This window comes from Arachis ipaensis, chromosome B4, assembly GCF_059453495.1.
Source record: "Arachis ipaensis isolate K30076 ecotype BB chromosome B4, ASM5945349v1, whole genome shotgun sequence".
Lineage (NCBI taxonomy): Eukaryota > Viridiplantae > Streptophyta > Magnoliopsida > Fabales > Fabaceae > Arachis > Arachis ipaensis.
In genome coordinates, this window is record NC_142439.1 from 58,770,505 (window position 1) to 58,784,214 (window position 13,710).

At 33.3% G+C, this 13,710-nt stretch overlaps 1 protein-coding gene across 1 annotated transcript; it reads right to left on the bottom strand.

Annotated features, from left to right (window-relative positions):
- Nucleotides 1-269: 269 nt before the first annotated feature.
- LOC107639330 (putative glucan endo-1,3-beta-glucosidase A6) lies at nucleotides 270-4,409 on the bottom strand. The gene is made up of 4 exons (XM_016342808.3): nucleotides 4,072-4,409; nucleotides 3,320-3,955; nucleotides 2,495-3,157; nucleotides 270-860 (listed from the first exon to the last, which is right to left on the bottom strand). The coding sequence occupies exons 1-4, from the start codon at nucleotides 4,127-4,129 to the stop codon at nucleotides 823-825; spliced, it is 1,395 nt and encodes a 464-aa protein (XP_016198294.1). The 5' UTR covers nucleotides 4,130-4,409; the 3' UTR covers nucleotides 270-822.
- Nucleotides 4,410-13,710: the final 9,301 nt, after the last annotated feature.

Consider the following 13,710-nt stretch of genomic DNA (forward strand, 5'->3'; position numbering starts at 1 on the left):
TAAAACCGGGCCGTTAATATTACATTACCTTGATACCTTCTTATAAGCTAGCATGTGAAAATATCCAAATTTCCAAGACTCCAACCATTATTTGACATGGTAAAATTCACTTAGAAAAATATAACAAGAACCAACTCTTCTCTAAAATTAAAGCATAACCATAATCAATACTAACATTGTCTAATAGCTCCAAATATTTAAATCAATACAAATAACACAATATTATGCATTAGTCTAAAATCTTATGCATTTTAAACATAAAACATTAATTTATGGTCTTATAATAACTAATAACACAAAATATTAAGGTTTACAATACTTAAATTCAACATAAAAATAGTCATCATCTATCACTAATAACACAAAATATTAATTGTGTATGATGACGGGGCTACCGGACCGATTTCGGGTGACTCGAGTCATGGCCCGAACCCAACCCGAAATAATGATCGGGTCTATTTTTGAGACCCTTACCCGACCCTAGACCCGGTGAAATCACACCAAAATAACACCAAAAAGCCAAAAAATAAACAAGAACATTATAATAGCTCATGACTACTTATTCTAAACAACGTGGTGTCAAATCATGGCTATAAATTATTGAGCTCATTGCTTACTTTGAATTCCTCCCCGGTGGAGTGGTGGGCACATATTGCTGCCGAGAGGAGGAACAAAATATTAATGAAATGAAAGCAATTAAACGGATATCAAAATGGTGGAATAATAAGTTGCTAATGTTGCAGCAGCAGCTGTAGTAGTCGTCAATGAAAGAATCATTAAATGGTGTAGTAATGATATCTTCATTTTCTTGTGTTGATTCCTTCATAGTGTTACACTTGGGAACTTGCAAGATCCGTAACCTACAAATATGAAAACATTCTATTACGAGGGAACATTCGGAATAGAGTTTCATTTTATTTTTAAAAGGTTGAAACATTTTATATAAAATTGTCATCCTATTTATAAAAAGGACATACCTGACTTATTCAAATTACACCGGTTATAAAATATAATAATAGAAAATTATATAACTACATAAAATATCTTCAAAAACAAAAATAAAAACTTCTATTAATACAATTAATATTGTACTTGTTCTTTTTCTTAAACTTACTTTAAATTAGAGATAAAGATGGAAAAAGAGATTAATGTTGGCTAAATGTGACAAATAAAATAAATCACTAAGATTTTTTATCCCAATAAATATTCATTTCTATGGTTTGGTCATTATAAAATATTTTTTTAATCTATTAAAATTTTAAAGTGGTCTAGTTTAACCACCTATTATTATTAGAGGTTAAATGCAAATGCGGGTTTCATATTTTACAATAATTTCTATTTAATTTTATCTTTTCAAATAAAAACTCAAACAAAACAAACATTTCTTGAGAATAACAGTGCTACATGAGCAAATTTTTTAGTAATTAAATTCTACAAAATCAATTTAATCCCTTAATCTTAAATCATTCCTAACAAAAATCACTCACATGAATCACATACGTTCTGCTACTGATTCTTCTTTTATTGCATTTTTCTTTGGGTGCTCTAAAGTCTCAAATGAGGATGGCAAGAAAACATATACCCGCAGTTATCCGCAATGGAAAACTAACGCTGACCCGCAAAATCTCCACAGGGATGGAAATCCACTACTCCATGGGAATCCATGAAATCCCCATAAAGAATATAATATTTAAATGCCCTAATAAATATGTATATATATAGTTATGTAATTTTAATTCGTTTCTAACATTTGTGGAAAATTTTTCTATTTCATTTTTTTTTAATTTGTATGTTATAAATATTACATGTATATTGATTATATTAAATTTAGGTTGGAATTGTGTTAATTTAATATATTTGGTTGAATTGTATTAAATTTTATTATGTTTATATATATATTTTTAAAAAACTTAATATTCATGGATACCTCCGAACAGATATTTTGTTTTGATAGTTTATTGACGGTAATACATGCACGTGTTCTACCAATTTATCAACAATCAAATTGAGAACAAAGACTATCAAATATGTGATATGTCCATGATTTCTTTTCATCAAGGGTACTTGAAAGAAGAATATAAAGACTTTTTTAAGATTAACAATGAAGATAAGTGAAGCAGTAACTCAACAAAATAAAATAAAATAAAATTTTCATGTTCAGTTGAAAAAATTTGTGTTTTGGTGTAAAAATACTTGTGTGTTTAGTTATTTTCTTCAATTTTTTTTTTAATGTTTTTCTTGTGTGTTTCATTTTAAAAAAATTGTCCTTATAGTAAAAAAATAGTTTTCAAGTTAAAAAAAATTCTATGTATTGGTAAAAAATATGTGTTTAATTTAAAATTTTTTGCATGTTTAATTTACAAATTTCATTAAACATTAGAAATAAAATTAAAATAAATCAAATGTTAAAAGTATTTTTAAACCTTTTACAAAAATTAATTATAAAAAATATATTTTATCCAATCAATATTTAGGCAAAGAGACGAAGACGTACTTGGATCCTTTGTAGTTTGCGTGGCAAGCCCATCGAAGTAACAAGTTCCACCAGTCTTCCTAAACTGCGCCCAGTATGAACTAAACGCGTAGCTAGCATGCCAGTACAGTGAATCGGGTTTAAAACACCGTTTCCCGGCTCGAATCGGGTAACACGTGTTATTTCCCTGCGAGCACGCGTATGACAATGCCGACGCCACCGCCGTCTCGTTTGCCCCACGCACCGCCACGCACCATATCTTCCCCTTGTACGGCGCATTGTTCTCCGGTGCCGGCAATGCCCGGAACTCAGACTCCGGCGTCTTCCACGAAAGATCAATATCGTAAACCATTGACCCGTTCGGGAACAACAACCCGAAATGCCGCTCCGTACCCGGACCTGGTTTCTGGTTCTCGTTATACAGCGCGAATATAAAAGATGGAAGAACCCAACCTGGTCGCGCCGGAGTCCCAACCGGGGGTTTAGTCATTACTTTCTTAACGAAATTGCGATTGTAAGCAGCAGCATTGAAAATATTGGCTCCGATCTGGTCAATGTCCCCCTTATTTGGCCAACCCGTTTCCGCAATGAAGATCCGAATATTCGGATACCCGACCCGCTTCATGGCGAAGTAAACAGCATCTACCATCTGATCGAAGAGGTTTGAGTAAACAAGACCTGTACCTGCAACCAAATTGGAAAATTTCAATATTGTATAGTATATATTTATATGTATATTTCAAATCGTAACAATATTTAAATAGAAAGATCGGTCAAACTCAGTAGAAAATTTGTAGAATGGATTAATTTATTTAAAATAGTAATATGTTAAATCTGAGATTTTACCTGAATCAGTAACGGTTATGTTCTTGGATTCCAAAAGCGCGTATTCCAGCTTTATGTTTGTGGGATCCGAAGCCCAGGCGAAAAACGGGTACACATCAAGGAAGAAGAAGGACTTGGTGCGGTCCAAAAACTTGAGCATTGGTTTCATTATGGGAGCAGCTATGTCCTTGCGAAACGCACCGTTTGAGGGTGGGAAGGACGATTCTAGAACGTCCATGGCAGATGGGGTTCCCACCTTGACTTTGTTGATGCGGAAGGATCTGAGGGAGCGCTTGATGTTGCGCATTGCGGGGACGAGGTGCTGCCACGTGTCGTTCTTTGTGCTACTGATGACTTCGTTGCCGACAAGCAGGTAGCGGATGAGGGTGTGTGGGTAGAATGGTACTACGTTTTTTCGAACCCACTGGTCGGAAAATGTCTTGTTGGTGGAGACGTTGAAGATGATCTCGTTGGGGACCATGATGGAGACTTGAATGGTGGTGTTTTTGAGCGCGTGGAGAATCTCCGGCGTGGCATCGTAGATTTTGACGCGCTTCGCTTTGAGGGACTTTATGAGCTCCACTGACTTCCATGGCGGTGGAAGGTTGTTGCCTAGTTGGCCGTAGCAGATCCCAGGCTGGGGTGAGAACAGTGCACCTGCACGTGGAGTAAATCAAAAAGGGGTTAATCACTCTACAAAACACACGCCTCCAATAATAAATGAACAAAACACATATCGGAAACTCAGTGAGAAGGAGTAGAAGGGTGCTTACTTGAAATGGTGAATAGGATGGAGTGCACTAACAGTGGAATAATAAGAAGCATAGCCATTTTTTTTTTTTTGCCTTCCAAGCTTGTTTACTGTGTAGAAGTGGAAACACTACTACTGAAAATAAAAATCCAGTGATCTTACTTGTTTGACCGGAGTCGTGTTTAATACTCTGGTTTCTGAAGCCAACTGGATATAATTCATTTAATTAATTTTTTTTCTTCTGTGTAAAAGACGAAATGGAAGCTGCTTAGCAACAACACAAAAGTTTAGATCCGGAAGCAAAATAGCTTTATTTATTACTAAGATTCTCTCACACAATGGATATAATATAATTTTAAAGGTGTTTGCTATAGTACGATGATAAATTTATACATATCGGTACAATAAAAAAAGAACAAATTAAAACACGACACTTGGATTATATTTTCCACATCAGTAACTAATTTTTTTTCCTTTAAATATATATTATATCAATATTTTTACTAAACTATCCTTATATTTTAATAAAAATAAAAAATATTTTTTTATTTAATATTATAAAAAGACTTAAATATCCTTTTTCTTTTTATATTAAACAAAAACTATTCTAATCCTTTTAATTTACTCAAAATTCAATTAACCTTAATTTGAACCAAATTAAAAATTAAAATCACAATACATTTGATTATTCATATACTAGAAAATTACTTGATCTTTCATGAACCCTAATCTAATATCTGATATCCCATTCATAACAAAAAGAACACACCTAAAAAATAAAATTATTCTTTATCATTGTATACCAATCTACCAATAAAATACATCCTCACCCCTAATCTCCTCCCCAAACAGCAGCAGCAGCTTATCTTCACCTTCTCCCTCCCTTGCAGCCATGCTCTGTCTCCATCGTTCTTCACGCTTCACGCAGTAGCAGCACGCACGAGCAGCCGCCTTATCGTTCTCCACGCATCAACAGCCCTGTGTCGCCCTCCGTGCAGTGCAGCCATCGTGTCGTCCTCCACGTAGCAGCAATCCCGTATCGCTCTCCGTGCCTTCCTCCACTCCTCCCTGCAGTTGCCACTCTCTGTGTAACATGGTAGTTTCCAAAGGTGTGTAACAAATATACCCAGTTCATTTCGTGGCATTCAAATTGAAGTAAATAATTCAGTGTTTTGGTGATTCAATATTAACTTTCTATATTTTTGCAATGTACAGAACACCAATGAAAAACTGTTATTGACTTAGCTTGTAGACTTGTAGTCGTTGACTTGGTGGAATATATTGTAGCTAAGAATTATTGATCTTTAATTTTTATGAACAATTGCAAAGGCTTTAATTTGTTAGTTGTTTTTATTGTGTTATGTTATGTCTATATAAATCAATTGCTTTGGATCCTCAATTGCAATATATCCTTGATTTTGCAGGTTCGGTCCAGTGAACTTGTTCTGGAGTACACGCTAGACAAAGCAATGACATTGTTTTTGGCATGCCTCAAGGATTTTGCAGAATTTGCCAAGTCCAAAGATCAAGAAAATAATATCCCACCTGAGAAATGTTTCAACTTTCATACAAGTACCATCGCATATAATACTAATACATATTAATTGTAGTGAGTTTTATCTTTGGACATTGACCAAATGCCTAAAAATTTACCTTCCATGGTTTCACATTCAGATCATCATTACTCTTAATTGTCGGATGAAGAGAAATTTGGTGTTGGTGTCATCAAATTTAAATCCTTTGGAATTACATTTCATGCCTTTTGCTAAGTATGTTGATGAAGAATTATGGAGGGAATAATACCCAAGGGTTCATTTTTGCTGATCTCTGAGAGAGTAATGTGATGTGACTCAAGGTATAACTTATGATATCCATGAGCATGTTATTTAATTAGTCATAGCTGATGGAATTTATGTTGCTTTTGAACAAATGCATGAGATTTACAGCTCTTCGAGTCTTTTCTGCAAAGAGGAAAGAACCAAAGTAAGCCTGCTCTGTGTCCATAATCTCTTTTGGTGCATATCCAGGCTGGATTTCTGTCTCTGCTCTTTCCTTTCTTTATTAAATACAAAAATACAGATAGTAGACTGTAGAATGGGAATGAGCTAAGCTTTACTATGTTTGTGCTTTGATGTGGACTGGTATTTATGAACAATTCTTTACATGCCTTTATATCAGGTCTCTAAATCACATGTTTAGTAATTGATAAATTTTGCTTATCTATACATAGTTTGTGAGCTGAGTTTTTCACTGATAATAGTTCTTGAAATTTCTCTGAAGGTTTGCTTTTTCAAGACCTTTACATTTGGGTGTTGGATCTTGCATTAAATTTTATCCAAACAAATTTCTTCTTTACTTGAGAGCCCAAAGTTGGTTGTGAAATAGAATAAACTTTCACATGGGTAAAAGTTGCTTCATTGTTTCTTTCACGTATGGCTTAATGACATACATCAAATATTCCAATTATTCATATTTCGACGATTCCCGCCATTTTTATTTATTTTTTGTTTTATTTGTTTGTTTCCAGTATTAGGTATACTTGTTAGTTTGTGGTATTTAAGAAATGACAGATTTTTGGGCTAATTTGCAGGATTGAAAATGACAAAGTGCAAAACTATTCCATCACTCAAAGCTTTAATAAGCAGGAAAACTGGACAAAAGTTCTCAAGTACACGGGCAAGCGGGAAAGCCCGCCCCGCCCGCCAGAAGCGCGCTCTTTGGCGGGCTGGCCCGCCTCGCCCCGCCTAGTGAGGCGGTCCCAAAATCCCAACCCGCCCCGCCTAATGGTGGGTTGGCGGGCCGGCAGGCCGACGGGCTAAGCCCACCAAATATTCTTTTTTTTTTTTACTTTTAACTATTAAATAATATATAAAGGCATAAAAAATCTCTTCTATTTTTTACTTTTAACTATTATAATTTCTAAAAGTATAAACAAATTATAATTTTAACATTCACAAACATTAAAGTCTTTGTAATTATAAATATCTAATAAACATAATTATAAACCATGTTTTCATCCAAAACATAATTAGGGATAAGTATTTTTTTTGTCCCCAAGGTCTGGGGTCGAAATGAAAATCGTCCCCGACCTTTTTTTTCTTATTAAAATTATCCTCAACGTTACAAAACGTTATAAAATTGTCATTTTTTACTTCAATTTTCTTTTTTTTTTACAAAATTATCCTTTATTATTAAAAAATTATAAAATAAATAAATAAAAAAGAAGAAAAAGGGGTGGGGACTGGGGAGAGAAAGAAACGGGGGGGGGGGGGGAAGGCCGCGAAAAAAAGGGGGGAGGGGGGAAGAGGGGGAGAGAAGGGGGACTGCCGCCCTGCACCGCCGTCCTGCCGCACCACACCGCACCGCCGCCCTGCCGTCCGCCGCACCGCACCACCACACGACCATCTTCTTCTTCTTCTTCTTGTTGTTATTGTTGTTGTTGTTAAAGTACAATACATGTTAAGGTTGTCACAAAAAAGGATTCATGTTAATAGATTTTATTTTATTTTTTTCATTAAGTAATTTAGTTGAATATAAGAGTTGTTAGAGTTTAGTTTAGTTGAATGCTATGATGTACTGGTGCTGATATGCAAAATATCCTCTAATATTCTTGTTATTGAATCCAAACATATTCGTGCGTGGTTGGATTACAGTTTACAAACAGGAGTTTGCATAAAATTGATTTTGTAAACTTGATTTTGATCAAAAGTAAGTTTGTAGTAAAATAAATGTTGTTTGGATTACACTACTCAAAATTACTTTTAGATAAAAAATTATTAAAATAGATATCAATTTAAATAATTTTTGTATATTATCTTGTCATTTTAATTTAAATATTTTGATAGATCTTATTAATTAATTTTATAATAAAATTAATATTTATATACTAAAATAAAAATAACATATAAAAATTGACAAAATATATTTTTAACTAAAACTAACAAAATATAAATTTTAGAGAGTACTAAGAATAATAAAAAAAAATTAAATATTTACTTTAGTAGTGATTGAAATAAATCAAAAAAATTTTGATGATATTTTTATATAGTATATTTTTAGTACTCTTAGTATTCTTGTATGTTATAATTTTTTACTATTATTATTATTTACGATTAATTTTTTGTTTAATTCACTTTACCTAATAAGATTAATAAATTATATTATAAAAAGATAATAAAAAATAATACAAAAAAAATCATAATTATAAAAATGTATAATGTCAAATAAATAATTAACAAAGAACAAAAATAATAAATAATAGAAAAAAAAGTTCATATAAATAGAAATAATAAAAATTTCATAAATAATACAATAACATGCATAAATGATAAAGTTGATAAAAGATAAATAAAGATTGAACATTGATGGCTAAAAGCCCGTTAGTGAAACGAAGAAGCTCAAAATGGTTGCTTCCACGTGATTTTGAATGCAAAATCACTTCTGCGCTCATGAATAAAAAATTTGCCAAACCAAAAATTGAAACTTTCAAAAAAATCTAAACGTGCTTCTTCTCTTCTAACCCTTCAACAATATACAAACATAAAAATTCATATGGGATAGTATCTTACATTTGACTCAAAAAGTCAAAGGAAATAGCAAAAGAAAGTTGTATCTACAATGTTTATCTTCCAGAAGGAATACATTTTCACTTAAAACAACGAATAAAACATGTCATGAAAGAATTGGATTTGCTTGACAAGTTAGCTTCAGAAAATCCCAACATATTTTCTAAGTTCTGGGAGTCAACCTTGACCATGAATGATGGATCTTCACCACCTGTTTTCCAAACCTGCCAAGTTCCTCTCCAATTACCCAATCACATCAAATAAAGTTTCCTATCATCTAAATATATGGCTCGATTTAATTTTGCATCAATACATTAACCGTCTATAATGCACTGAATAAACTTTTTCTCTGCTTAATTTTAAATTGAACAGATCTTTTATAATCACAAAAATAAATAATTCTTTCAAATTTTAAGCTAATAAGGCATTCCAGTGAGATTTTCGAGTGAATTTTTTTTAACTGCTTCGACTAAACTAAACCATTCTATATAATTGTGATGATCCTATGCCTTGAGTAATACTGACATTATATATATCTACGAGTAATTATACTGAAAGGTTAATCTAACGTAAGATAATTTTATCAAAAGCCTTAGAAACCAAGGAAATTGGATTCTTGATTTGACAGTAAGCAAAAACAACCAAATAGAAAATTAGAAATTTTAAAAACCTAGATTTCGTAAAAAAGTGAATCGAAGACATGAAGACCTAACAAATTTGAAGCCCGCTTCTAATAGAAAAGCTCTACTTCTAATCATTTATTCAAAACAGAAAAAGTCTTTCACTGACCCCTGTGCAGGAAAAAAGAACTAGTAGCAAAATTTGCATTTCCATACATAGAAAAAGGCATGGATTCAACTTACAAATCAAAACACAACTTCACAATTCAACTCACAAATCACAAAGAACTAGTAAAACAAATTTACAATTTAACTCACAGATCAAAAAACAAATTCACAACTCACATTTAAATATCTAAGTGAAGCAAACACAATGCAGAGTGCGTGTAGAACAACCTTAGGATTGTTCACATACATGTCACAACCCACATTTAGCATAAACGGAGCATTTGTCAACAATCCAGAGACTCTAGTCTGTTCATAATTTTGAAGCAAAAGACTCAATAATAAGTTTTCATCATGTCACATTGGAGTTTTTAGCTACAATATATTTCACCAAGTCAACGACTACAAGTCTACAAGCTAAGTCAATAACAGTTTTTCATTGGTGCTCTGTACATTGCAAAAATATAGAAAGTTAATATTGAATCACCAAAACACTGAATTATTTACTTCAATTTGAATGCCACGAAATGAACTGGGTATATTTGTTACACACCTTTGGAAACTACCATGTTACACAGAGAGTGGCAACTGCAGGGAGGAGTGGAGGAAGGCACGGAGAGCGATACGGGGTTGCTGCTACGTGGAGGACAACACGATGGCTGCACTGCACGGAGGGCGACACAGGGCTGTTGATGCGTGGAGAACGATAAGGCGGCTGCTCGTGCGTGCTGCTACTGCGTGAAGCGTGAAGAACGATGGAGACAGAGCACGGCTGCAAGGGAGGGAGAAGGTGAAGATAAGCTGCTGCTGCTGTTCGGAGAGGAGATTAGGGGTGAGGATGTATTTTATTGGTAGATTGGTATATAATAATAAAGAATAATTTTATTTTTTAGGTGTGTTCTTCTTTTTGTTATGAATGGGATATCAGATATTAGATTAGGGTTCATGAGAGATCAAGTAATTTTTTAGTATATGAATAATCAAATGTATTGTGATTTTAATTTTTAATTTGGTTCAAATTAAGGTTAATTGAATTTTGAGTAAATTAAAAGGATTAGAATAGTTTTTGTTTAATATAAAAAGAAAAAGGATATTTAAGTCTTTTTATAATATTAAATAAAAAATATTTTTTATTTTTATTAAAATATAAAGATAGTTTAGTAAAAATATTGATATGATATATATTTAAAGAAAAAAAAATTAATTACTAATATGGAAAATATAATCCAAATGTCGTGTTTTAATTTGTTCTTGTTTTTATTGTACCGGTACGTATAAATTTATCATCGTACCGTAGCAAACACCAATTTTAAATCAATTTATAAGCCTATAAACAATGCTAAGGAGGAAAATGACAAATTTTCTCGGTTTGATAAAATGGAAGCTGTAGAGCCTTTGCTTATTTTAAAAGGGGTAAAACCGAACACCTATCAATTGTGAGGTTTCTTTTTGGGCCATTGCTACAGATTTTAACGTTGTTTTTTTTTTTTCCTCGGTGAGAAGCGCACCTGGATAAAGCTGTATTTGGACACATGTTGGGATTGGGCGACTGCTCCAGATTTTTTTTTTAAAAATTAGAGTGAGAGTTGAATTTAAAATTTCTAGGTGAGGATATGCTATTTAAGTTATAGTTCGCTTGTTGCATCAAATACCGTCTTTTAATTTTGGGTTGCCCTTCCAATTGTATTTTTCATTAATGTTAAATTTGGTATTTTTTTATATGAAAATCATAAATTTAATTTTCATATTATTAGATTTATAGTTTTAAAATTTTTTTAAACATGCGAATTTAATGGTTAGATTTATTTCTTTATTTTATTTTTTTTAAATACATAAATGTGAGTCTCAAATTTATATTTTAGTATTACAAATTTTTTTAAATGTGTTGGTCATGTAACATTGCTCTTTTATTATTCCTCAAATCTTAGGGTTCGATTTATTATTTAAAATTAAAAAATTAAAAATTATATCAGAAAAAATAGAATAATTAATCATTACACTGAATTACACTGATGAACCAGGAATTTGCACAGCAACAAATCTCTTCGGCAAGTGTACTGAATCGTCAAGTAATAACTCACAAGAGTGAGGTCGATCCCACAGGGATTGATAGATCAAGCAACTTTAGTGAGGTGATTTGTCTAGTCAAGCTAATATTTGATGGTTTTGGTGGAATTGAACTAACAGAATGTAAATTGTAAGAAATTAAAGTGTTGAAAGTAAATTGCAAAATATAAATTGCGAAAACTTTAATGACAAGAAAGTAAAGAACGAAAACTTAAATGGCAAGAAAGTAAAGGCAAGAATATAAATGGCGATGAAAAGTAAACAGCATGAAATGTAAAAGGGCTTTGGGTGCTGAGAAATCAAAGGAAGCACTAAATGCAAAGTAATTAAAGGAAGCTCAAGGCAATCAAAGTGAAGAATAACAAGAGAAAGATTCATTAGGGATTGGAGATATCAGAATCCATCATGAATCAATGGGTCTCAACTTCAATCTCAATTATCTGAAGTAGATCTATGGCGAATTGTAATTAATTGAGTCCCAATTCATTGGCAACCTAATTTCTCTTAACACAATCAATTTGCCAATTCCTTGATCTAATTGTCATGAGAAAAGGTTAAGTGCGTTTCTTTTATCCATTAGCCACACAAGTTCTCAAGATCTCAAATCATCCCGAATGTATTGATCAAGAAAATTGTGAGAGATAGAGCTCCAAACTAATTTCTATGATTCCCCTTCCGAGGCTCACATAGAAATTCAATGGATCTAAACCCCCTTCCGGAGTGAATAGATCAAAATAAACATGGAAGTTATCTGTTAGCTACAACAAGCAGATTGAGAAGAAGAAGATATAAATTCATTCATTTGAATTACAATAGAGCTCCTCCCCCTAATGATGTGGGGTTTAGTTCATCATTGCTCAGCAAAATCCAAAGAGAAAAGAAAAGTACATGAAAGTAAAACAAAGTACAAAAAGAAAGAAAAATGATTCAGGGGTTTCCCAATTAGGGTCCCTGCTTCCCAGCCTTCTTTCTAACTTCAAAAACTATCCTACTTATACACTTTCCAGATCAATCTTCAAGTCTTTGGATGTGGGCTTTAGCCTTAGTTGAAGCAAGTTAGGAGTGGCTCTTTGTGATGTAACACCCTAATTACCCTAAGTCTTACCTCACGTTGTAAAGTAAAGGCTAATAATCAAAGGTTACGATAAGTTTAAAGCTTATACATATAATATATAGAAGAAATAATATATTCTAGAAGGTCGATGAAAGATACAGCTCAAAAACAGGATTTGAAAAGCGCAAAATGTACTCACGAAGCTACTAGCTTAATACACAAGAGATAGATATAATAATACAAAAGATAAGAGTATAATAGCATAAGAATCTAGCCACGGCTCGTGGAGTTTAAGCCGGCTAGCTACATACAGACCATACAGAAATCTGAAGTTAAAACAGCTTATACGAGTTTTTCCCTCAAAGTAATGCCTCTAGGCAAAAGTAAAATACAAAAGATGAGAGATATAAACAACGTAATCAAAAGAATTCAAAACGAAACCAGGATCCTCTGCTTCTGTCACCATAGAAATAACTCACCGAGGTGGGTTGCGACCTGCATTTGAAAAACAACAACAGAATATGGTATGAGAACCGGAAGTTCTCAGTATGATAACAGTGCCCAATGATGTAAGATATAAGACCCCGGGACCCCAAAGACAATCCTAGACTTCATATCCATCATAAGATTCATCTTAAGGCATAACTAAAATAGTAAGCATAACTTAAAGCATTAAAGAATAACTTAAACCATAACATAATAAAGGGGTAATCTAACTTAGGGAGTTTCTAATGTGACAGTTCTCCGCTGTCCCACAGCCTTCACCAACCTATCCTCCATGCGATTTCATCGCCATCGCCTTCCGAACCTCCTCAATCCCAGTAGAAAACAAAATTAATATCAATGCAAGTAAATCACAAGTATAGGCATATATGGCAATTAATTCACGTAGGCACTTAGACATGTTATACAATTAGGCAAGCAAATACAACTCGGAAAAGCAAACAAACAGGTAAAAGATGCATATGATGAATGCCTGTCCTATAGGTTGTGATATCACATTGTCGGTTCAACTGCCAACCCGACACATCTCTATGGAGATGTCGCCCTTCAGAATCATGATTGGGAACCTTTGAGATATGGTGCTCGGAACACTGTCCAGGATTTTGTGCCTGCCACATACATCACATCTCAACACAAGCGGCACTAACCACCGCCCTTACGCCGCCGCCGCTACCTCGACAGGCCGG